This window comes from Paralichthys olivaceus, chromosome 17, assembly GCF_024713975.1.
Source record: "Paralichthys olivaceus isolate ysfri-2021 chromosome 17, ASM2471397v2, whole genome shotgun sequence".
Taxonomy (NCBI): Eukaryota; Metazoa; Chordata; class Actinopteri; order Pleuronectiformes; family Paralichthyidae; genus Paralichthys; species Paralichthys olivaceus.
Window position 1 is genome coordinate 10,918,373 of NC_091109.1, and position 27,230 is coordinate 10,945,602.

At 40.7% G+C, this 27,230-nt stretch overlaps 1 protein-coding gene and 1 long non-coding RNA gene across 5 annotated transcripts in view; one reads left to right on the forward strand and one right to left on the reverse strand.

Moving 5' to 3' along the window:
* ccny (cyclin Y) overlaps positions 1 to 26,751 on the reverse strand; it is a 37,260-nt gene extending 10,509 nt beyond the window's left edge. Inside the window, exons 1-6 of one of the 4 annotated variants that reach the window (XM_020087734.2) lie at positions 26,042 to 26,739; positions 4,433 to 4,507; positions 2,685 to 2,705; positions 958 to 992; positions 796 to 819; positions 42 to 142 (exon numbers count right to left, since the gene is read on the reverse strand). In XM_020087734.2, coding sequence (XP_019943293.1) covers positions 42 to 142; positions 796 to 819; positions 958 to 992; positions 2,685 to 2,705; positions 4,433 to 4,507; positions 26,042 to 26,195 — 410 coding nt within the window. In that variant the 5' untranslated portion in view covers positions 26,196 to 26,739. Of the gene's footprint in view, positions 1 to 41; positions 143 to 795; positions 820 to 957; positions 993 to 2,684; positions 2,706 to 4,432; positions 4,508 to 26,041 lie in introns of all 4 variants that reach the window. The other 3 variants (XM_020087736.2, XM_020087735.2, XM_020087737.2) reach the window with 3 other exon arrangements.
* On the forward strand, positions 8,375 to 9,849 carry LOC138405283 (uncharacterized). Its single transcript, XR_011238986.1, has 3 exons — positions 8,375 to 8,514; positions 8,985 to 9,045; positions 9,712 to 9,849. It is a non-coding gene; the product is annotated as an uncharacterized lncRNA (long non-coding RNA).
* Positions 26,752 to 27,230: the final 479 nt, after the last annotated feature.

A 27,230-nucleotide genomic window follows, 5' to 3' on the forward strand; every position in this document is an offset into this window, starting at 1 on the left:
ATGAGACAACAAGTCTGTTCAGCTGTGTCAGATGGAATTACCATTTGATGGTGTATTTGAGGTTGGGTTGACTGACGGTGCTGTCGTCCAGGAATATGGTGGAACACGAGCTGTACTTCCGTCTCACAGGGCCTGGGTGATGCTGGAGTCCGCAAACAAACACACACACACAAACACACACACACACACACACGTGTCAAACTCTATTTCTGTCAGACCTGCTAAAACGCCTGAGAATGGCTATGAAAAGTGGGCCACCTGGAAGCCCACAGACTAATTCTGTCATTCATCCTTCAGTGTCTCACATGTTTGCATGCAGGAATGGCATTTATGGTGGAGTGCATCTTTAGAGAGCCACTAAACTTTCATTGGCTCATTCTGTTCTACTCATCCAATCAAAAGCATGAATGTATTGTTGAAGATGAAAGTACCAGAGAAACAGTTTCTCCCTTTATTATTTAGACAAAAAGTAATTTGCTGATTCAAAAATGCAAATATTCCCTTCAAGACCTGAATCTATTTTTTTCTTTTCAAAATAAAAGCAAAGCAATGCTTATGGGTTTCAAAATAAAAATCTGCATCAGTGACTGCATATTCTTGGGAGGAATGGGCAAAGATGAACAACACCATAATGGGATGAAATCATTTCTACATTTCACTGTATCTAAATAAAGGCCTTTAACTACATCTGAACACTGAGTTCTTTTCAGGTTATTAAACATGACTGATGCTACAAATGGAATCTGTGGAGTTCGATGAGGTGAAAGACGGGCTGCATTATGAGGAGGAGTTTACCTTGCTCTCCGAAATGTGTGTGAACTTGCAAAAAATACAAGACATCAAAATTACCACCAGCATTATCATAATTATTACAATTTCATGATACAACCAAGAAATCAGTTGGATCTTTTCACAATGCGCTTCATTAACTTTCACAGTGGGCTTGAGTTTACTCACATGGTTGATGTAAAGGCTCTTCCGTTTCTCTCTGACTGAAAAAAAGAAAAAGACGAACGGACAAGTGTCAGTGCAGTACACCACCCTGACAGACAGGGAGCAGCATTTACCCAGGGTTCATAGGAGAATAATGGATTGACAGTTTTTTCCCTCTAATTATTCTACAGTACATTAAACAAAAGCAAAGCAATTTCAGCACGTAGCACTTCATATATTCAGAGACGCTGAAATGGTTTTCTCTCCTGATACATTTGTGTTTTAATGTGTGAAAAAGTGGGTGAACTAATTAATTAACTCATTCATCATTTGGGCCATCACAAGTCTAAATTAAATCAAGCAAGGGTTCGTGTTAATGGAAGTGTTTTAAGTGTATTTGAAAAAAAAGATGATTCTGGTCAATTGCACTGTTAATTATGTTTACTGGACGTGATGATTATTTCCTTTTGTTAAGCTCACTTCTCTGTTGCTTCATGTCATTCTGAATATGGCAACAAACACACACAGCTGTATGTGTGTCTATGTGTGTATCCCCATGTGTGTGTGTATGTGTATATGTTCTCTCTGATGTAGGAAAACACACAAGAGGGAAAGGGAGGCAAAGCAAACTGGAGCAGTGATGTTGTAACTGTCTGGCACCTCATATCCCAGTACTGACTGTCTCTCACCTCTCCAGCACACAAACACACGCACACACTGACGGACACACTCACACACACCAATGCAGTTTTTTCCCCAATGAGCAGTTATGACTGTGTGCGCTGCTTTCTAGCAAACAGCAGCAGGCGATTACATCATAAATAGGGCTGCAGATTTTCCTGAAACCACAGCTAAATCCCAATTCTGGAGATTCGTAAAAAAGAAAAACTAAAATGTTTTTACACAACAGGACACAACACCTGCCCACACAATGTACTGTGATACTTGTGCCCATACTCTTGGGTGAATCCTGATTTGTTTTCATTCAAGATATCTAAAGTATGAGGGTCAGAAAATCTCAGGTTGCAATTATTAAATCGTAACTTTAAGAGAATAAAGTGGAAATTGTTCAGTTATACTTTTGTAAAGTTTCACAAAAAAATACACAACCCTTTTCCTATTCCTAAGAGAAAATCACATAAACTTGAGGAAATAATGAGATTGGTTAAAGATTTTACATCCATCATCTTTCTTTTTAATTTACAACCTTATCCTCACAATAATATGACTCTCACAACTGTTCCTTGTAATTTTGTGACTATTTCCCTTGTTAAATTATGACTCTTTTCTAATTAAAGTACGACTTCATTCTCATAACACGATGACTTTTTTTCTTGTAAAATGATGACCTTTTTCTGATATTAGGACGTTTCTTTCATTAAATCTCAACTTTATTCTCATTAAGAATATTGCTCATTAAATCAAGACATTGTTGTTTTATTAATATTACAAAATTATTCACAAAATCTCAAAAATATATCTCTCAACATGGCCCTCATAAATCAGGTGTAATAAAAGTGCTAGTAACATGAAAAATAAGTCATGCAGCCCCATTCATAACAGCGTAACTTACGGACGGGCAGGTACAAAGACAAGAACACACGCTGAAACACACCAGAAGCTCAGCAGTGATGGCGAATATAAATATATATACCCTGAGACAGAAGACAATACAGATCGACGCACATGAAGTGTCTGAACACACAGTAAGCGTATACCTGCCGGCTGAGACCAGACACAGTCATGCTCACCTCTTTTGTTGGGCACAGCAACTGAAAAACAAAAGTCCAAGTTGTCTCTATGTTTGCTGATGACACAGATGCACAATGGAGTTCAATGAAATAAAGACTGCAGTGTATAAATGAGCCCATTGTGTGGTATCCTGTATTTGGTACTTATGTGCAATGTGTTGGGAAAATAGGCCAGCGAACATTCACACAAGAGCCCGATAAGGCTAATAAAAGAGCATGGAGCCTCAGCCTCTAATATCAGATCAATACATCAGCCTCCAGGCTAACAACTCTTCCGCTGAACCAGTTTTTCCAACAATATTAATCCTCTCTGAAGAGATAAAATCTTCACAAATAAACTTCAACACATTTCAGTTGAAATGTGATATTACTGTCTCTCTGTTTAAAGTAAACGATGAAATGATCAAAACTCCAAACCACTGAGTCACAGAAAATCTGACGGAGAAGCAGCTGGTAGGAAACTTTAACGGCGGCCTGCCTGCAGCCTCTTTAGTGGATTAACGGATGCTGCATAGTGGTCCTTCTGTGTAGCTCCACATCTGCATCTCTGCATCAATGAAACAAACGTGCTATCCCATGATGTAGGAGGATCTCTTCAACTGAATTGGTTACAGATTCATTTTTTCAGTAAAAACAGGGACGATCGAACGCATAAGGATCTTTAATTGAATTTTCTGAACTGTGTGTGCAGCATTAATATTTAAATGATTTGATTAAAAACACTTTGTGGAATTGATTCACCAGTTTGCATGTTAATCCATAACCTTGTTTACACATTCTGTAACAGACTACTTCTCATCAGTCATTTCATCAAGGTATTAACTCTGAATGAGACACATAATATCACAGTCCTTGAAAACTGAACCACACATTCCTCCGATTCTTCATTCTTCATTCATACAGTCATCAGACGGCTACAGGAGTTGAATCATCCAAAACAGAAGGGCAATAGAAACAGGTGTGAATGACACAGAGTGATAGGAATCCCTCATTAATCTCAAGATAAATTTCATTATGGGCAGCACAGCCATCATCACATTACAGTCTTGCTTTTGATGTGCATCTAAGTGAATTGCAGAGCGTCCAGGGAAGTGTAGGAGGAATTTATGTGGTTATTTGTGATGAATGTGGGGGTTCAAATAAAGCCACAACAACAACTAAGACTTTTCATCACGTTACCACAAACCACACTAGAGCCAATATGAGCCTTTAAAGGACATATCAGTATCTGTGTTGAATGCACCAATATGAAAACTTTTATTTTATGTAAATAAACAATGCAGAACAATGCATTTCTGTTGACATTTTACATAAAAATGTAGGTAATTTTTGTGATTCAAGTTTTATAAATATTGTATTTGTGTTGGATTTTATTTAAATACATTCACATTTCCTTGTCACTAGGTTTGATAATGACATCTTAGGAATTGTTGCCAGATTTCAGTAACTATATCAGTAACAGAAATGTTTTATTCCCTTGGTATTTGCATCATCCTCCACAAATTCCTATTAGTCAGACTAGACCACACACACCAGGTCTGAGCAGGTCATAGTAGGCCTGAAGTAGAAAATCTGCTTCATGGACAGTAAGGCAGTTGTCAACCTGATCACTTTCAAGGACTGTGAAATCTGACTGTCCTCATAGTAAATATACTATTGAAATACCTTCCTAAACCGAGGAGTGAGGACATTTTCAGAGACAGTTTCTGAGAGAACACAAGGTGCAGATGAAATGGAGCAGAACTCACCATCCGTTTGTGACTTGCTGAGGAAGATGGTACTGGCCCTGGGATGATCTGAGGGGTTATACTCCATGGGCAGATCTGGAAGAAAGAGAAAAATAACTTAAGTCTCACAGGCAGTTCTTAAATTATAGATCCATTCCAAACTGATTTACAAGCAGCATACTGTGAACAGTAAAGTTTGTTTAATCGCTCAATCATGATCTTTCTACATTCAGCAGCAGATGAGTGGAGCTGTAGTTCTGAGGGCTCTGACCAAAACACATTGTGGAATCAAACCTTTCAATCTGGGGCTGAAAACATGGGACTGGCTTCAGGGGTTGACAAGCTCGCTTGTATTACACTGGGACGGAAACACAATCTGTCGGCCAACAGTTTGCTGCACCAGCGCTGTGTAAATGGCCATTTGTAAATCGATGCCCTAAACAAACACAGCAGAAAGGTATAGATTTGTTTTGTCTGCACTACACACACATTCACCACCTAGGATCCACCCGGGGATCAGACACAAGATGCTGCTAGAAAATGCAAAAGGTTCTATGAGCATACATGACGTCATCTGGCTTCTGACTGTGAACTAGACTGTTACAGGTGAGTCACCAGGTACTCCATAACACAAGGGGTTTCCACTATAAGTTGTCAGCTTCTCTGTGTTTGTTTTGCTCCGTACACATGAACATAGGACAGTTTGGGTGCTACAACAGTTGAAGCATTTACCTATGTACACATACAACTCCTGAAGATTCCACGACTTGGATGACTGAGAATCTTAAAGTGTCATTTAAATTTACTTTTGTACTGTTCTTCCCAGTATCTGCCTTGTAGAGACAGGACGACCTTTCTTGTCTTAACATTTATATATCAGTAGTTTACAGCTAATCATCTGCATTAAACAGCGATTATGGCTTTGAGGTAAGAACATTCACTTTCTCTATTGTACTGGACAAATTAAGACACAGCTTTCTTTGTAAGTTTGATGTGACATGGCTGTCTGATATTTAATGAGCTGACACTAATTATTGTCAATATTACTAGATTAATGTGTTTTTGGTCAAATCATCATCTAAGAAAAGTCGAAAAAGTCGAAAAGCTAAAGCCATTCAATTTTAAAGCGATAAAACTGAAGAAAAAATTAAATTGAATTGGCTGGATACAGTTTTCTGAAGAGGCTGATTGTTTATCAGGATTTCTGTTAATCTTCTGATGATCAATCTATCAATTAATTAATCATTCCAGTGCTAGTGTGTAATTGGAAAATAAATGTAAAGCCTATTCAGGCTAATCTTAAGGAATACACGTTCGTTCTTTTTCTTCATGAAGCTAATTCTCTCACCTCACAGCCTCAGTTCACTTTTTGGTTTCCATTCCTTCATTTACATACACCACCCTCCCCCTTCCCCTCCTGTCTGATGTGATGACATGTTAATACCAAACCAGAGCCAGCGACAGTAACGTCACCAGGCAGATGGCAGCTATGCAAAACCACTGAGTGTATCAGCATACGTTTTATGCCCCATTACTTTGCCCTGGTTAAACCCCACAGGACAAATCATGTTTTTATAAACAAGACATTCATAAAGAAGAGTGGGGTATTAAGAAGGTTTCTGTAGCCTGAAGACATCACATTCATATCTGTGGATAGTAAAACAGAGTCTCAGTTGTTGGAACACTGGACTGGTATTATCCCTCCTTGATGACTTGAATTTTATGGTGGTCAGGTCAGTTGATTTAATATCCTGAGCAGCCTGAGAGAAAACATTTGTTGACATAAGGTTAAGATTATTACTGTGTTTCCAGCTGGGTTAAGCATTAACTTCTAAAATCTACAAACCCAGGAACAGAAGTTACGAGAAGCACAGATGAAATATTGCAACCACCAAGAAAACTGAAAGACAATGTGCACGGGTACTGTGGGATGTGGACCCCATCAGTAGCTTCCTGGTGCCTCGGATGATGTCAGTGAAACCGGAAGGGTCAGACAGGACCAACACCCAGATACACTAATAGAGAGAAAGAGACAGAGACAAAAGAAAAGAGACTGGCTGGTAATGAGGAGGAAAGGGGGTGAGAGAGGTCGAGAGAGCAGAAAAGTGATGAGACTGACAGTTCTGAAATGTGACTGACGGGGAGGGAACTAACGGAAATGAGAAAAGAAAAAGTGAGATTTCGAGGATAAAATAACTTAAAACAAGAACTTTTATAATTTACGAGAATTAGGAAAATTAGGTTATAAACATCCGGAGAACCTGCATGCTTGCTATGGAAAAACTTCCCATTATGTCTTGAGAAACAACAAAATCCCCCATTCCTCTTTTTAACAATCCCAACTAACTGATCTTTTGATATCCCCCCTCTAAAATGACCTGTAGCCTAAAATATATTGCAATATTATGACTTAATTCTCGGGAAATTACAACTTTATATTGGTTCATTTAAAACTTTTCTTGGTTTTTTACAACTTTATTCTAGTAATATTAAGGCTCTCATTTAGAATGATGACTTAATAGTATGTATCAATTTATGGCTTTGTTCTGGTTAAGACCCATTTCTTATATTATTCAAATTGTATTCTTGTAATATTAGGACTTCATTCTAGGTAACTTAATTTTTTTTTTTTTCCTTGTAATAACTTCATTCACCTGAATTTTCCACTTTATTTTCAGAATATTCAAGCCCTAATACTAATGAGAAGAGGATACTGAGGATGAGAGCATAGGTTGGGCAGAAACTGTGGAAAATGAGAGCCTCTTTAAGCACACTGCAAGTTATGCATGCAAGCCATCGCCATTGTGTCCGAACTCTTTTGAACTACTGTCTTTTTGTGTTGTAGAGCCACTTGAGGAGCCTCAAAGGACACTAACACACATACTCTCTCTCTCTCTCACACACACACATATACAGACACACACAAACACACACATATACACAGTACCGTGATGTGGGAGGAAGTGACACACAGTGCTGAATAAAAGATGGGTGTGTGGGAACAAGCAAAGAGCAGCAAAGGAGAACTGAAGGTGGGTTAATAATGTTGCACACTGCTCCACTACATTCATCACTCCACTAGTGATGCATACACACTCAAGTAACACAAACATCTGCAACACATCAGTCACAAATAACTGCTAAAAGCTGAAAGTATCTTTGCTTTCTTAATCACAGATGAGGTGATGTTTTTTTTAAAGGAAGGAAGCCGACTGTCCGTGGACCCAGGGTGTGTCCCTCACCACAGTTTTTGTCAGTGACCTCCTGTGTGGTTCCACCCTCCCCTGTTTTCTCTCCCTTTCTCCAACCTGGGGGAGACGCAGGCACCCAACTTCCTGCATTTCAGGAAGCAGAGAGGAAGCAAAGCAGGGGGTGGCGGTTACACATTGTTAGGGAGGTAGGCTAAACAAAGAGTGGAGGGATTAGGTCAGTGTGTAAAGATTTAAGACAGACATGGATTAACGTCCACCACTTCCCCAGCAGAACACAGCTATAATGTGAAAAGATGAAGGATAAAATCAAAAAGAGAAGGACGCAAGAACAGCTTCAAGTTATTCCTCTTCTTCTGCTTTTTATCAGAATTAATTATCAGAAAAACAGTCATTAACTTTTAGTTCAGGTGGAACCTGAACCACAAATCCCTGAAACATTCCCCACACCAAGCTGCATCCACCTGCTGAGGAAACCGACACCCTTTATGTTGCTGTTACATTGTGCAACAACGACATCTGTATTGGCATGGCTGGCGGTTAGCTGGCAAGCTGCCTGCCTGCACTGAGAGCCTGTCATGAGGGTTCCCTCAGGTTGCAACATCAGCCCAGACAGGGCCGTTTGCTGACTTTTGGCTGCCCTGCTGAGGCGTCAGCTTGGGGGGAGGGGGAGGGCATCCAGATGGCACAGCATGGCACTGCCCCGCTGTCAACAGCATGCCATCAAGCAGCACGCCCACACAGCTAAGGAGCACTCAGCACATCTTGTGAAAAGAGCACAAGATGTAGTTTGTGTTTGAAAATAGATCAATTAAAAGGAATGTCGTGTTGCATTGGGCCGGACTGTGTCTGTTACCAAGGTCAGCGCATGAGGCAGAGCAAAGCCATCCTCAGGTTGTATGAGGATCTTACTTTCTTTCTGCTAATCAGTGTTGTAAATGCTGTTATTTTGCTGATGTTCTCAGTTACATCTACATGTTTCCCCTGTTAACAGGGTGTTTTGGTAGTTTATAGGACAGAGGATGTTCCAGCTTGTTAAGTCCTATGAGACAAATTGTGATTTGTGAATATGAACTATACAAATAAATTTGATTTGATCTACCTTGAAAGATTGAAGCTCTCTGCACATTTGGCCGGCGTTTTACTCTCTCTTGATCTCACCTTGAATCTAATCCATCGGCTCTCTGGTGTCAAATCGGCCTCTTGAGTGAAGCTGTGAGCGGCAAAGCAAAACCGTTTTCATCTGATATGTATCACAGTGTGAACTTTACAACCTCTGCACCACACGATATTGTGAGCTGGCCCCCGATAACAGTCCCGTGTTGTGTGTGTGTGTGTGTGTGTGTGTGTGTGTCTCATAATAGGAGCGAGGAAAGAGAGAGGTCCAACAGAGGGGACAACGTCATTAACAAACACAGTGGGCAGGTATATACAGTTAAGCGTCTCTCTCAGCGGAGATATGGACGGTGAAGTATTATGAGCTCTGCTGTGGGATTAACCCTGCACCTTTCTAGAAATGTCTTATCTGTGTTATGGCAATTAACGCTGTGTCACTTTGCTGTTGTCAGACATGTCCAGCGCATAAAGTCCAGAGAATTCGATCAGGGCTTTATCTGCGGTTTTCCTTTCACACATGCTCAACACAGCGGGAGGTTCTCTGCACAGATGTGTTCACAACAGCAACAAATCCTCCACGTTATTCAGACGAGAGTTGGAGCAGCCGGGTGCAGCAGGCAGAGGCAGGAAGTAACATATTCATTCCACTGCGCTGATCACCTGATTTTATTTTCAGCACATAAACACCGTTGACTCTTATCACCACAAACTCTCTTGACATCTTTGCCTGTTTCTTCTATGTGTATGGCTCTGCTTTTTCACCCGGAGATATTTGTTGTTTATTGTTTTTTTATTTTTGTCACATATAATTTAGCAGTAGGTTTGACTCCTATGCTGGAGTACCGCTAAACTAAGTTAAAAGTTAAAATGTGTAATTTTAATTTCTGGTTTAATTTACTGTTACGAGACTTACATGCAGAATGAAATAATTGGGTACCAAATAAACTTTTAATTTGAACTTATTCCAACCCACAGATCGATGGAACAACCCCCATCACGATCACAACGCTCCCTTGCAACTCGAACCAGCCCTGAGCTTGTTTCATTGATTGCAGACGTAGGCCAAACTCTATGCAGAGATGCAGACGCAGAGGAAAAAAGCTCTCATCACGGAAAAGCCGTAAGGGACAAGAAGATGGAGGGGAATGAGCTGAGAGAGATTTCACCTGAACTCCAGAACTCACAGAAAAACATAATCCCATTTTCCTGACTTTAATGAAACTCACCACATTCCATCACAACATACATTATCTCACGGCACTTACATGGTGAGGTCGATATTGTTCAATACTACAAAAACAAACACAATAGTTACCACATTGATGTTAACACTAGGAGAGTGGAGAAAAAAACTTCCCTTTTATCAGGAAGAAACAGAATCTGCCTGAACTGCTTGTATTCAGGAGAGGAGAGGGGGAGAGAAGGGGAGAAAGGAGAGGAGGGAAAAAAGACCAGAAAAGACAGTGTTACTGTTATATTAAAAAGTGCCATGCTAGTTGTTATAATGAAAATAATAATAGATATACATGTGGACGTAATCTTCTTCTTAATGATAACTGCAGCAATGATAGCAGCACTAACAAGTGAAAGATTATAATATTTAAGTACAATCTATAGTAAGTCAATGCAGCAGTGGTCCACAACATACTGTATGTAGGCAGTGTTGCTGCCTCACTTAATCAACAAACAATAAATAAAATGCAAAGAAGAATTTTATTTCTCTGTATTTCTTCACTTGTTTGAAAATGATGTAATGTTGAGGCATTAGAGAGGCAGAGAAAACCACTGAGTGAGCAGTGTAAAAATACCACAGACTGGAGGAGACAGAGAAGACATGCCAGTCAAGTTGGGACTGAGTTAAAAATGTTTCCTTCCACTTCCACATTTAGTCACTTCAGCAGAGGGTAATTCTGTTTTTCTTGAATCTGCTTGAAATCTGTGATGAGTCTCTCTTCTCTTTAAGAGAAATCAATAGAATAAAAGTCTAGTTAGACATTATACCTTCAGCTTTAGTACATATTGTATGTCCTAAAAAGATAGAGACTAATCACTAATGCTAGTGGCATTGTAAAGCTAGTTACAGTGTACTTTGAGCCAAATGCTAAGGTCTGCATGCCAACACCTTACAGTGATAAAGATATAATATTTGCAATGCTACCAGGGATTTGGCCAAAAACCGATAAAAAATGTTGGTCAGGTCCAAATAAAACATTGACCTGATGCTGGCTACCATTTCAACCAGATGTTGGGAAAGAATGTTTGAACCAAATTACATGTGCAAGAGGAAAAGTCAAGGGAACACCAGGATTCATCCTCTGGGTAGCATGAATATCTGTCAATCCATCCACTAGATACAGAAATATTTCAACTGGGAGCAAAGTGGTAGACCATGATCATTTATTAAGTATTTATTATATTTGTAAAACATAATGAATACAATAGCGAGGGAGATGTTTCAAAAAATCTGCACCCTCTCCCACTGCTCTGTTCATGCACAAATAAGTAACACAAGAAGTCAAAGTGTAACACACATACAACACACACACCTCCTGTCTGCCTGCACAGCCACGTCCTGTTCTGAGAGGGGAAGACATCCCGGACATACATTGTTGGAGTGTGACGTTAAATCACCCACATTGTCTGAAAACATCAGTAGAAGCAATGGAATAATATATGAGCGAACCTTGAAGAGAGACTCTGTTCTCATTACGTCACTTTTTGACCTAACTTGACTCCTTAGGAACTAAAAATCTTCTATGTAAATATCAGACCTCCACCAAGGCGGTGGCTCAGTTTAGTTCACGACTGTAATGTGCAGGTTTATTACTCTCAATGTAAATTTCTCTCTATTAAGTGTCAGACTTACAGTAAATGTCATTTAAGTTTATTATTTTTATGCTCAGTAAAATTGTAGTTTATGTGTTAAGTGTTTGACAATGAATGAGAACATTTATAACATTAATCATTAGACTTTTGTAAGAGTCAGAGTTGTTGAAGCTTTTACATGGTATGCATTAATTTGATGTTCCCTATACATGTTCACGTGATATCTTTAATAGTCAACTTTATATTTGGAAACAGATTTTGCATATTTTAGTACTGACTGAGTATAAACCAATACTGCAACACCAGCAACATTCTCTTATGTGTATCTGACCTTGTATAGTGATGTGTCGGATGTAAACCACGGCTGTTGATAACTTTTGCACTTGACAGACGGCTGTAATTAGATGAAGCTGATATGAAATAGCACAGGGGAGAGATGATGAGTAAAGAAAAGGACAACGGATGCTAAACAAAGCAAAAAGCACCATTAATACAAGAGATAAACCACATACAACTTACAATAAGTTATGTGTCTGTAAATGCCTCCAATACGTGCTCGGAAGCTTTATTGATATACCAAGGGGACAAAAGTAGCCTACACTCAAAAGTGTTGTTGACATTTCATTTAGTGAGGACCAGTAAGTCAGATATTTTTCCAGCCACTTACAGGGTATGTCTAGAAGTAATGGTAATGCAACATCATCTATGACACCACCATCTGCTTATTACACCACCATCTGCTTACTGTAGAGTTGTGTATAAAAATGAAAGAGTAATTTTCATTATCGTTTCTCATTTCCCCATATAAAAAAACGCTGCTGCCTTCATGACACGTCATGTTGCTAAAAATTGATATGTTCTACCATTCAATTAGAGCATTCTACATGTGAACTGGTTGAATCTGTGGGTCTGGAACATGTTTTGGGGCAGGAAGTCTTCTGGTTTCTGTTTCGGGTTTGAGCAGGCTTTGGTTGCCTGCAGGTAAATAGTCTGTGTGGAGAGCGTAAGAGGTGGAACACATTGACGGAGACAAATTGGTTATCAGATTTATCTGCATTTATATGCAAATAGCTGATGTTAATAGAGATAAGCTAATATGTCTTCTGAACCTAAAAACACCTGCATGTGTTTTGTGTGGAAAACGTTCGACTCTTGTGATAAAAGAAACTAGTCGGACTCCAAACAGTGTACGACAAAGAGAAGGTGGAGTATATGATGGAAGCCACAAAATGTTGGCTGTTGCCCCCAGAGAATTCAACCTCAGATGATGGGCTCCGAGACTGGTTAAAAAAGAACAAGGATACATAATGATGCTATACGAAAACTCAGAGCAGAAACATTACCCTTATTCCACTGCCGTTATTCCAAACACAACCACCTGTCATCTCATATCTACAATATAGATTTTACAACCATGGTTCAAAGAGAGCACAGTGGTGAGACACGGAGGTGAGTCAGGCATGTGAGGTGTTGAAGAGTTCCTGGGCAGGGACTCGTTTACTCTGCACGCTAATGAGAACTATAAACCCACCCTCCCTCTTTCTCTCTCTCCTCCCATCCCTGCATCCTCTGCTACTGTAACTAGGCAACGCAGGCTTGAAACGATTCAGATGGTGGAGGCAAGCCCATCAAAGATGAAGCGGGACAGCAGGGCTCGCTGTCTTTTTCTTTCATTCTCTTGCTCTATCTCTCTACCCGCCTCTCCCACAGCTGATTGGATTTGTTTCTTTTTGTGTTGTTTATTTTGTTCTTGTTGTCATTTAGACAAAAAAAAATTGTTCATTTTTGAAGGATAAAAAAAAATTATAAATAAATTCTGAACAAGAAATTATTTATATTTTGACACAACAGCATCTATACTAGAATCTCAATAATACCTCATTGGAAATACAGCTTTTGTTTAATTCAGCTTCTTCAATAATTTACTATTAGCTAGACCGGCGCACTGTGGTCATGTAAAACTGCAAACTAAACAGTTGGAACTGGGATGGCACTCAGTAGAGCATTTCTCACAATGTTAAATTAAGTTTAAAAAATAATTACTGGATCCAGATCCGCAACAGAGTTCTTGAACCATGGGGCTTCCTTCCATCAGGTTTTGTGGAACTCCATCCGGTAGTTTTTGCAAAATCCTGCTAACTATGATGAAAACCTCCTTGGTGGAGGTAGATATTGCTTTTCCACATATTTGTTGAACAGTTAGTTTCAACAAACAGGAAAACCATGAACATTAACCATGGCTCTGTTAAGTTAGAGAGTCTCAGTCATCAATTTCACTATTATGTTTCCTATGTTGTCAAAATGTCTGCAGTGACAAAGGTCTCCAGACTGTATTTGAGTCTCCAGCAGTGGTTGATGTTGACACTTGTTTCCCTCAGCATCTGTCACATTCTCACTTCGCCAGACCGGCTTCACAAAATGAAACTTATTTTGGGTTGGGGGTTTTTTGTGCTTATTTGGATTTTGTGTTGGAGTCTGCATTATACTGGGAGCCTGTTGTTTCAAGCTAATGTTTTGCTGTATGGGAGCAGTAAGAGAGGTACTGAGGCGAGGAACACTGGGGTGAGCATATACGTCACATGATTGGATTTTCCTGGAAACTTAGCCCTGAGTCTTTACATAGAAATCAGTCCACAGGCTGTTATAAGCAAACAAAATAATTAGAAGATCTGATTTTCTAAGGTTATGTTACAATCTTTCCACGCATCTGCAAAAAAAGGTTTAAAACTGATTATGTGTAAATTGCTTCACATTCATGCATGAAATACTTTACAGAAAAGCTACACAAACATTACAAACAGTTTGCTTGATCCACCCAGTGCTCCTCTCAAAACTCCTTTTCTAATCTCTCTCTCTCTTTCTTTCTTTCTTTCTTTCTCTCTCTCCCTCTCTGCAGGGTTTATCCGGTGTCAAACTGCGAACAGAGTCGAGGATGACAGGAAGGCCATCTGTGCCAAGCTCTGTCATACTCTGTCTGTGTTTACATCTCCATACAACACATACACACATGCAAATGTAGGCATGCACAAGCACACAAGAGTAAATCCATACAAAGTCAAGCAAGCACAGCAGAATAATAATGTGTGCTATCGGTGATGAAGAAATTATTAATTAAGTATAATGACAAGAATCTAAACTAGAATTGGATAAATAGCGGGACTGAAAATGACAGTATGATCTCAGGGATTATACATTTGTCATTTAAAATACAAGAAAAAAGAGCAGTTTTTTAATCCATTCTTTTTGACAAGTGGCAAACGACAGATGGCACATTATCTGCACCGTAAGTACACAGAAGCAAACCATGCAGATGAACTACTGTGTCCAGTCAAGCTATTTGTTGTCGACTGTATCGGCTGTCGGGTGCTGCTGTGCCATTCCGGCAGTCAAGGTCAATTTCTGACAGCCAATCAGCGGCGTGTAATTACCTCCACACCTGCTCACCAAACCAGCACAACATGGCTCTGTGCTCAGTTAGCTGAATTAGACCTGACTCCACTTGTCACCACAAACAACATCAAATTGTGAAGCACATGCTTATCTATAGGAGAGCGCAATATATGATTTCTAATACCCACATGGAAGCCCGCATGTGGATTCAAAGCAGATGATGGTGTTAATACGTGAAAGCTTAAAAGATAAAATATGAAAACTTCCTTAGTGCGAGGAAAGCATCTGCTGATACAGACATTTGGCAGTTAGGGCTGTTTCTTAATTAACTGAGTGAAGTTAGAATATTTGAGTAATCAAAAATGACCAGTTGCATTTCTTTAAAACTTCTCAATTGGTTTAAAAATACAGGGTTCTAGCATGAGATTACTTTGCTGAACAGTGTCCTGCAGAGGGTCTCCATTGTGAAAGATCTTACTCTTTAGGTCATAGTGTAATGGTTAAGAAAGGAGGATAAGCTGTGTGTTATTCATTTATGCAGCAAGTCCAAACAGCAGCCTGCAGCTGTAGAGCTGTCACGTCATGAGAACAGACGTGTGAACTTCTGCATTGCCGCCTCCTCTTAGGCCCTGTTCAGACCTGCATTAACATGCGTCTCCAGTGATCTGATCATAAGCAGACAGCTTTACATGCGTTAGTTCACACCTGGCATTAGAACAATTGCTCCACGTGTCTCCGTTGACTACTTGAAATCGGACCTCATCTCATCAATCTATATGCAAAGAAGCAATTTTTGTTCGCAAAGACCAAGTAATGTTGTTTTCAACCAGTTTGACAATAACAGACAGGGTTTGTTTGTGTATGTGAGAGAAGGAGGAAAACAGAAAGTAGGGCCTGGAGGGGCTGAACGACTCAATATACTTTAGAGCAAGCTATTTAGGCAATGTAATGTATGGAGGACATAAGGACAACATAATGTCATCTCTTAGCTCTATAGTTTATAATTAGTTTTAACAAACTATCTGTGACTTGATTCTGATTTGATCCCCAAGGACTTTGGGAAAGGCCAGTGGAGAAAAATGGGTGTAAGGTAATAAATGCAAATCTCGACTTTACCCCTGACAGTGAATAGGAAACATCAGGTCAAATAGTCACAGAAATGAACCCTGCAATCTTCATTTTCATCTATAGAATCTCAGTGTCTCTGTCCCTACTGCTCAAATCATGACAGAATATCTCTCCCACTTTGCATTTCACATTTCCCAGTAACGCAAGTTAAGCGCTGACAGCTGTGCCCAGATGATCTCTTGAGCTCCCAAACACCACATCTAATTGCTATCGCGTCCCATTCCCATGCGTGCGGTTGATAAACACCACTTCAGCAAGCAAATAGACGGACTGCATTATGTAAGCTGATTTCAAATTGTGCCATTCAACAACACAAATGAAATCTACTCTCAACCATGGGCATTCACTCCTTTCTTGTTTTTTAACAAGCTTACAAGAAACACACACTTGGATTTGGGGAAAACACTCCGAACAAGTTGAAGACTTGGATCAACAAGGGAGCTTTCACACCAACCCTGGAGTGAAAGGAATTAAAGATGCCTCGATCCACAGTCAAAATTTGGTCTGGACAAAAGACGTGGTCACAGTCTGCATCAAACTGAACAAAGTTCTGATTGTTTTTAGTGTGAAAACAATTTTACGTATAGTTTGGACTTTTGGACCAAGTGCAGGAAGTTGAGACAGCATTAAACATTAGAAGAAGTAAAAGAAATAGAAGTTGCTAACAGGATTACTTTTTTGTCACTTCCGACAATACAATGTTTGAACGACACGAACATTCATTTTGCTGGTAGTAATACCTAAACAGTGGCAACCAAATGAACAAAGTGAACCCGTTCATTTAATTTCATTCATTCATTCAAATGGGATTGTCTGTGCGAATACAATTTCCAAAGACAACAGAGGAACATCAGATGCACAAATAAACATTAAGATTAAATTATCTTATTCCAGAAATCTTTCCAAATCCACTCAAGCAGCATCAAGCTCAGCATCTTGACCAAAGTATACAGTCCAGGCATGAAGAGAAAATCTCTTTTCAAAGTCCCTGTAGGACCAGAGAACTATCAAGACTGACCTCAAAAACTCCTATAAATAGCTCTGTGAGGACATGGCTGGATATCAACAGTTTTAACAAGTCTTTGGCTCATGAGCCCTCGTAAATGTTGACATTCCCCACACTCACACCGCATTTGCTTTTGATATAATGTTCTACCCATCTTCACATGGTCAATGTTTAATTAATTTGAAGATAAGAAAGTCACCCTCTCATGAAATGCATTTATGAAACTGTAAAAGGCTTTCCATTTAATCTGGCATAGACACAGAAATGTTTCAATGTTTCAAATATAGACCGTCAACTCTTTAACTTGAATGAATGAACTCTAGTGATCAGCCACAGTGATGACTAAACCCAGCACCCCACCTTTCCTCACTATACTCCCAAGAAGAGGGATCAGTTTGACATGAGCAAAGATTTTTACAGCACAAACTGTCTATAAGACATTTGGACAGTGTTGTACCTCAATTCTACGCAAAGTGAATGGATTCTCGACATGTCTTCCACACAGAGACAAGCTCTTTTATTTTAATGACTATTCTCGATCAGTGATCCAGAGGCTTGCTCCCATCTCTTAATCAGGATGGCAGAAGTCTATTACAATGTGAATTCCTCCAGAGACAGGGCCACTGTGAGTGAACGTGCAAGCAGGTAATTTGTGGGTGGCAGCTCCATCTTCCCAAGCGTAGGCTGAGTCGAGCTGTATTATTGCAAATATAATGGGTTGGCAGCCAAGAGCAAGCTTCCAGTTTGTCTCCTACTTTTAACGCAGAGGGTTGTAGGTTGAGAGGACGGCATCAGAAATAATTCAATTTCTTATCTACCAGCATTTTGTATTTGACAAAGGCACTTACACTACTGTTTCTCCAGCAGTAATACACACTGATGTACTGTGGTTATGCAGGTCAGCTGCCAGATGTCTGACATTTCTGAAAAAAGCAGGGTCTGACAACAGCTTTCCATTTTTTCATTAACGCAATATCCATGGATGAACACATTTTCATACACATGCACAGATAAGCCAATGAATGAGATGCAACTACACTGACTGTAATTCCCTTTAATTCAACTGCAGTTGGAGAAGACTGAACACCAGCAGAAATTTTATTGAGTCTGAGAAACATCGAAGACTCAGCAAAACCTTTTATCTGTGGTACAAATCAATATTTACGCCATGATTATTAGCAGAAACCGACTTTAAAAGCAGTCAAACATTAGTTTTTTACTGCCAATATTTGCCACATTGTGGAATTGGCCTAGTTGTTTTCCATGGGTATGCTTAATGCGTCTGTAAAAATTATAAACCAAAGAAAAGTACCACAGTCCTTTTACCTCTGCCAAGGGTTATGATCTCACCCGTTTCTGTTTATCTGTCACCAAAAACTACTGGACCAATCTGCAGTGAAATTGAACTTTGTAGAGGGATGAGGCATAAGCCAGGAAAAACCCTATTAAGTTTCGGACCAGATCTCCATCATGTGCAATGAATTTCATTATTTTCCTCTGAAGTCTAGTGTATGTCTTGGCAGAAGTCTCTGTGCTCTCTGAGTGCCCTTCTATTTGGCTTACTTATTTGTCAGCAGGACTGCATAAAAAGTACTGAACTGAATCTGGTAAAAGGAGGAAGCAGGAACCTTTCTTAACATTGAGAGATAAGATATTTGTCGATATCTTTAAATTTGTTAGGAAACAATCTATGAATCTTGGTGTCAAAGAACAAACATTTATGGTGTTTCCCTTTGAATTTGTATTTTAATAACCGGACATATGTGTATGATTGTTGGCCTTGGCAGAGGTGTGCATTCTATTAAAGGCCATTCTATTTTATGTTAACCATAAAACCTTTTGTATGCATTGAACTAATCAGATTTTTTTTCTCTCCAAATGACAATTATGTTCATCTGCTGATTCCTGTTACCATTCTGATGTGCTCTTTTTTCCCAAGTTCAAAATGTTTACACCAAACTGTGTAACTCAGTGCGGTTACTTCGATGAGTCTGCAGCCTGCCATGACTGAATGAGCATAACTTACAGGAGAAACCCAAGGAAACTGTATGAAGTGACAATGAGTCACCACTGACCCATCATCAAAGTATCCGATTAGCGTATCCGTAACAAATCCCAAAAAACCAAATCAGTGTTTGATTATAATCGCAGCCTTACCAGAACTGAATTCTAAGGGTCGATGTTTTTAGCATTTCCATTTGCATATTGGTGATTTGAGTGAAGTGTATTTCATTCTGTGTTGTATCATGAAATGTGCAATAGGCTATTTGTTTATTCACTTTACCTGAACATGTCCAAGGTAATTCAATAAGACTCGAGACTCACAACCTCACAAACACTCCATTTAAAACCCAAATTGTATTGCTGTATGTGTTCCTCAACCACAAACTGCTGTTTGTAAGAGGTCAGAAGTCAAAAAGGTTGGCTTCATCTTCGGTGTGCCAGTACCTACAACATGAAAAGGCTAATATATCTGCCGACACCAGTAACGTGAAATTGGCTGCCCTGGCTTTAGGAAGCTCATCAAATTGTAGTCAGGGGTTTTTAGAAGAGACGCTGCCCCAACTGACTTAGTTACAACTACCATATGTGGAGGACGTGCAAGAATATTGCGAAAGTACCACCAATGTTCAGCAAAATGTAGTATTTAAAGCTTTAAACACAAATGTTAACATCCAAACTGAATACAACACGACTTCTCTTCAAAAGTATTATAACTGCCCAGGTGAATATGTTCATTTAGACAGTGGCAGAAAAAGTGAGTGATTCCTTCATCTTTTGCATAATTTAACAGAATATTCACATGGTTATTCATGTTCTTCAAAGATCAGATATTTTACATTATTCATGTAATCATAATTTATCCGCTCAAAATGTGTTGTTGGATCACGGCTCTAGCAAGTAGGTTTTAATAACAGTTATTTGCGTGTCTGGTATGTCCATTTTAGAAATTAAACTTGGTTGTGACGCATGAGAAAGGGAAAAATAATCAGTTAAATGTGAATTTCAACGTACACATCTAGATCTAGGACATAAAGACTCCAGACTGAGTAATGAGTATTATTCACCTCATCAACAATCAAAACATCATAGTATCATAAACCCGACATCTAGGTCAACTCGTCTGGAATTCCTAGTTCGGAGACTCCCCAGGCTCATCAACCAGGCATGAATAATCCATGTCCAGATTTCAATTAGCCTGCAAGCAAGACTCATCAATATGTGTGTGTGTGTGTGTGTGTGTGTGTGTGTGTGTGTGTGTGTGTGTGTGTGTGTGTGTGTGTGTGTGTGTGTGTGTGTGTGTGCACGCACACACCAGAAATAACTAACTTTAACACTGATGAGACTGAGACAAATGCTGGGCCTGGAGCCACTGCTCATTTACAGATGTCTATGTTAAGTAAAACTCTAACAGAGTGAAGACGAAGCCATCTGTGTCGTCTTCCACATCCCTTTCTCTTTCCTCCTATTTGTGAGACATCACCTTTACTTAGAGCTGCTGTGCAAAAATGGTCTCCGATCGTTCTCTGATCAAATAAAGCTAAAAATAGCTCCGCTGTTTAGACCATGAGAGAATGGCAAGAAAATATGTCCCTCTTTCTTCTGAGCACTGCAGTGGCTCTGAACCTAATGTATTGAGTTAGATCAGACATTGGACATGTAAATGTTAATATGTACAGTAATCTCTGATGATCTTGTGCTCTAATGTTACTCCTCTGTTATTTTAAACATCGTCTATGTCCTCAACTGCAAGATGTGATTTCATGCAGCCTTTTTTTTTCAAATTAGTTCCGATAAAGCCGTTAAGCTTGAGTCATAAATCAGATTAAAAATGGCAAAACTTGGCAAACTGCTCCAGTGAGGATGTGTTGATGATCAATAAATGTGGAAATCTTTCTTTTTCTTTCATTATATACATTTCATCTATTTAAGCGTACACAGAGCTACTTTTAGTGTTTTAGAGAAGGTGTAAACAGGCATTTTGTGTTGTGAGAGGTACGGGTGGCCCGGTATCCTGCAATTGACAAATATTGAATTATTCAAAACTTGAATTATTGATATCATGTTTGAGCTTGGGTTGGTTATCCCAGAAAAACATTAAATCCCACTACCTCCCATCAGCCCTTTCGTCAAAGCTATACCCCCAAAACACAGGATCGCACAAAATTCTCTCTCTGTCTTTGCGAGAGTGGGGAAACACAGAAACATCTGTGAGTGGCCTGCGGCGCTCTCACTCTCTCCCGTTGACTGTCCATCTGCTTAGAGTTAGGAGCCGAAAATCTTTTCTACAAACGAAAATCAAGCGGACTTAGAAACTTTCGATCTATGATTTCCTCTGCTGCATTTCTGTATCAGCTGGGGACAAACACACAGACAGTCAGAATGTGCGTGTGTATGTGTGTGTAGGTGGGTGTGTGTGTGTGTGTGTGTGTGTGTGTGTGCCCGGTTGAGTCACAAGCAGTGAATGCAGAAGATACAAACTGAATTTAATTCAATGTCACTATTAATAATAATGGTAATTTAAAACAGTAATGGGACAATTTGTTTTCGAGCATTATTAAGAGAGATTAAAATAAAAGTAAATCTGATATCCTGACAGCTGCGGTGAGAAGCCATACTGACAAAAACCTTTATATCCACATCCCTGTAGACAACATCCACCATCTAAAAATACCTTTTAGAGACTTAACTCTTTTATGTAACTACATATGCATTTTTCATATTGAATGCATTTAGCCTGGAAAGCATCTTGACCGTGGAATCCGCTCAGTGACCACACAAACCACCGGAGTATTTCACGAGTGATTTCCTCCCCTCTGCAATCAATTACTTAACCTTTGTGATAGCAACCATAAAACTTAACTACCCTTCAGCAGTTGACATGTCTTTATCGCAGTCTGGAACGAGTGATGGGCTTCGCCTTGATGTGCCGGAGAGACCTGTGCCCCTGTATTGGCCTGCTCATACATGCTGTGAAGTACAACCTAAATAACATGACAGACTAAACAGGCATAAATACAGACAAATTAGCTGTCAGAAGAGGCATGAATCTCCAGCCTTTATAACTGACTGATGCATAAATTCTGTTAGGAACACAAGGGAAATGTATAGAAAGCGAGGAACTGCTCCGGCAAATCAGATTATGCTGCTGATTTGTGAACGGCTCAACTTGAAAGACAGTCTCTTACTCAGAGGAAAGCTGTTCAATGAACAATGTGTGTGTGTGTGTTGTTTGCCTTCTTTTTGGGCGATCACATGGTCAACGTGTCCACATGTAAACGCACAACACAAGCACCAGCATTCATGTACTGTGATGCAAATAAGACCGTGCTGTTTGATCTGATTAAACTAAATGAAAAAAAGAAACACAAAAGCTCCTTGCATCACATGAGCTCCGTGCACGTATCCATATTTACTGTTCACACTGTACTCACGTTTTCACCAGCTCTTTACTATGGCCAGACTTTGGTGTGATGACCTTCACAACATGTAACTTTCCCCAAGTGTTTGTTTTGCTCGGACCAAGCCGTGTTACTCCGCAGGATATGGCTGTGGAATGCCATTCGACGTCCAGTGACAGGGTTAAAGGGTCAACACCTTAAGACTTGCGTAAACAGCTATAGATTAAACACTAAAAACCAGCTTGGAACCTGTTCTCGCTCTCCCTTTCCTTTCATTGTTACATTTGTTGTAAAAGACACAATCCGAAGCTTTGTGTTTGTCTTTTTGAACAATCGTCCATTCACAAGACAGCAAAAGATGAATTCTTGATGTGATGTTCTGTGATACATTAATAACAAAACAAAACGTTAAATATGATGCAGTTAACATTCTTTCTTCTCAATATGATTTTGAATTTTTTTTAAAACTGAACTTAATCACTGTGGCATGAGCGGCTTCATACCGATCTGAAAATGGAATTGTTTTTCAGTCTCACATAATCCTGCTGCGTTCTCACTAACTCTGACATTATTCACACTTGTTATTAGGTGGCAGGCAGGAAAAACTCTTATGTCCTCAGAGTTTGGTACATGTCTGAAAGCAACTATACGATTAATTCCACTAACAGAAATGATTGAGAATGAAATTGTGGATAGAAGAAACAAGTTTTTGTAAGGTGTCTGGGCTCACTGCTGCTTCTTCACACCGAGAGGAGTTGGTTAAGGTGGCAAGGACACCTTGGTAGGATTCTTTCTGGACACCTCCCTGTGGAAGTATTCCTGGCACTTCCAACTAGGAGACCATCCCTGCGAGGCCCCTAAACATGCCAGGAGGGATCATACAGTGTACCCCATACTGCAAGAGGAGCAGGAGCAAGGATGATCTGGGATACTCTGCTCAGCCTGGTGCTACCCATGAACCGCATCAGAATAAGTGTCAGAAAATGGGTACGAGACATCCAGCTCGTCTTTAAACTGCACACTGGCCAACCCACACTCAACTCATTCAAGGCCTACTCCATCAATTTCGAAGTGGCTGAAGAAGACGCAGCTCAGACCCTGGGGGGGCTTTCCTGATTACTCACTCCAGGGAGCCCAATCCTCACAGGGAGGAGTACAGCGGGGTTGACTGGCCCTTTTTGCAGCACATCATTTACACTTAGCAACATAGCTTAGGGAGGAAAGCTGCCACGCCAGAGAAAAGTGAGACAGACATAAGTCCAAATGGCATTTTGACCTGTTTTTGGCTGACATCATCGCACCCCTGCGAGGGACAGTAGGAGCTATTTGTATCCACTTGTGCTCTGCACTGTGCAACGAAAGCCATGATCCTGACTCTTTTTGAGCGCTGAGACGATGTGATGCCAAACCGGGTGACGTGCCGCGGCCTGAATTGGGTTTGCTCCAACATCTAGCATCGGGACTAGTTCCTGTCATGTGTCGTGTGTTCCAAAGCTGCGGGTAATTCCCTGCTAGTTGTGGCATGCTGGGATGCTTATCTTCCTCTACTTCCCATTTCCTCACTTATCACTGGTATTCCTTATTTTTTGATGCACAATTAGACACACTTCCAGTGTTTGGGTTAATAACAGATCACAGGATCTATTGTGAAACACTAAAATCAGTTTTACAAATTAATTCCCAATTTTTTTCTCTGGCAAATAAGAAAGTTTTGATCCACGATTGTGCAGCAAATGTCAAAACGTGAGAGTGTTAGCATGAATGAGGGTTACAATGTGTTGCCGGTCTTATCCTATTTAGTTCTTTCGAGGGAAGTGAGTGGACACCATGCCATAAACACTATCCATCATTATCACATCACCTCCCACTGGAACACAAATTCACACTCAACCTTCTAGAAGCTGTCCCAACTTTTCACACACACCAACACACAGCGAAGAGATGCAATCTTAAGGTCAAGACATCGAGTTACGTCAGACTCATTCAAACTTCTTCCTGTGGACTATAAAAAAATGATGGAAACATTCTATAGCGGTGGTGGATTTCCCCAGCCACTGGGAAGCTTTGACACCGGTAAACATCCAGGGAACAGACTTTGACATAGTGACTTCTTGTAAGTACCTGGGGGTTCACCTGAACAATAAACTGGACTGGACTGATCATACCGCTGCACTTTACAAGAGGGGTGTGAACAGACTGTATGTAGTGTGAAGAATGAGGACTCTCTGAGTACAGGGGAGGTGCTCCTGAAGACCTTTTATGACTGATGTGGCATCAACCATCTTTGGAGTGGTTTGCAGGAGGAGAGGTATCACAGGTTATCCCTTCCTGCTGCTGTCAGACTGTATGCACCTTATCCCAGTCAGGTTAGCAACTAATTAAACTGTGCAATAATCATATGTGTGCGATACTGTATATTTCGTTTATATTACACATCCTATCTTTTATGGTCCCTTTCTATCCTGAATGTAAACATTTGTTTGTTCACAGGACGTCTTCGATTACAGAGCTTTAGGCCTGACGCCTGGTTCTGTCCAAAGGTCACAAATCCACCTGCCAGAAATGAACATGTTGTTACACTTGAGTTCAATCCTATCACAGAGAGACAGGCACCACCGAATCATGTGCCTGACATATTTCAGAGGCTTGATTAAGACTGAGAACACCGACAAGAAAAATGTTGCTGTCTCTTCCAAAAAACTGGTTAATTAGAGAAAAGGATCTTGTGCATGGCTGTGAGAGGTCCAGCGGGTCATCTACTAACCGGGTCACCAGGTCGATCCCCGTCTCCCCCATTGGGTGAGAGACTGAACCCAAAAATTTCCCCTGACAGCTGCCATCTGTGTATAAGTGATTATTATAAAGAAAGCTGCACATAGATGCACTTAGTGTGTGAATGGGTGAATAGCAAAACTGTAGTGTAGAGAGCTGTGAGTGACCATCAAGACTAGAAAAGCTCTACGGACCATTTACCATTCCTTGTGTTTATTTGGTATTTTTATCTCTTGTGTATTACACTTTCACTTCTCCCTTTATGCTTCTTCAACACTGCGAATCCCCCCCCCTCATAGCAGGACTGATAAAGGATTATCTTATCTTATCTTAGACAGAGATTCTGAAGCCAAACAAAGTAGATCACACAATTCACCAGGTTTAGCTCTGGGGCGGCACCAACCTGGACGCTTGTTGTGATCACACACATGGAGGAAGGTGCCAGTGAATCTGAAAATGGTCCAAACTACCTTTCTTTCTCAGATCAGAGCTGCAGTAAAGGGCAGGGGTGCAGAACTAGGGAACCCCCTGTTCACTTGACAGCCTAGAAAAGCTCTGGCTTACAGCTGATCTGCAACATGCATCCTAAAAAGGGGGAAGCCAGCAGCACTGTGGGTATTGTTGGTGTAATAATCATGGACGGGTGGGTCCTCTTGCACAGATGTTGCAAGTTCTCGTGATGTGTTAATGCTGCAGCTTAAATCTGCAGAGGGATCACTCACAGCTAATAATAATAATAATAACGATAATGGGGTTGTGGGTTAAATGCCCTGGCTCCTACCATCGATGTTCTCCCTGTCGCTGATGTGCTGGAGGTTGCAGCCCGTGTCCTCGCGGCTCAGCTCGGGCTCCGGCCGGTACGTCTCCAGCCTGGAGTGGTTGTTCCTCCGGTGTTTGGGGCTGGACGACACGCAGCAGGAGGTGGTGTTCCCCATGGCGGCGTGAGCTCCGGCGGCTGTGCGCTCCCCCTCGCCCGACCGTGTTGTCTTCGAGCTCCCCGGTGTGGCTGCGCCGCTAGCGCCGCTTTCGGAGCGGAAAAAACGGGGCGGTAACGCGGTCACACACGGAGCTGGTGCGAACGACGAGCTGTCCCCGCTCCCCGGTGTTCGTGAGCGTTACATGCCCAGCTCCGCGCTCCAAGATGGAGTCATTGTTTCAAAAACACACGGGGAGGTACAACGTCAGGGTTCGGCTAATAAGTGGAGGAGCCCACCCGAGCGTCCCCTTCCACAATCTCCAGGCGAGGGCAGGTATCAGGCTTCGGTCTCCCTGTGTCGACTGCCCCGACCGCGTAGCTCCGGTGCTCGGCTCCTCTTCCCCTCACAGACACATCCTGACGGCGTGTGAGCTCACAGAGACACGGGAGGAGGAGAGGACATCGCAGGAGGAGGAGAGGACATGTTGTTTCGGAGTGAGGAGCAGGAGTCTTCTCCTCAGCTACATGGTTGATCTCCGCTGGAGAATGCTGCTGCTACATCCGCTGTCCTGCTGCGTTCAGGGGCAACACGTACAGTCGGACTTTCGCTAATAGAGTTCAGAAATGGTTTCCACTGTGAAAAAAATATTAGTTGTAGATTTTACACACAAAAGCCTGAATGAAGCTAAAATCGACTACGGTTAGATACAATGAGATAAGATGTACCTTTATTGATGCTCCGTGGAGGAATCTTGGATCATGGATTGGGATTTTGGATCGTGATCGTGGATCGTGATTTTTGAATTTCAGAATTCAGGTGATTTCAGATCCTGATCGTGGATTCTGATTTTGGATCCGGATCATGGATTACGATTTCTGATCCTGAGTATGGATTTGGATTTCAGATCCTGATCGTGGATCGTGGATTATTAACATAAAGTAACATACAGAGTTTAGAGATAATTTCTACCCTCTACTCTGTCCTGTGGGACACCTTAACTTCAGTCTGTTTATTTCCTGTTCCAGCAAAATCTAGTCATCAGGAACTTTTCTA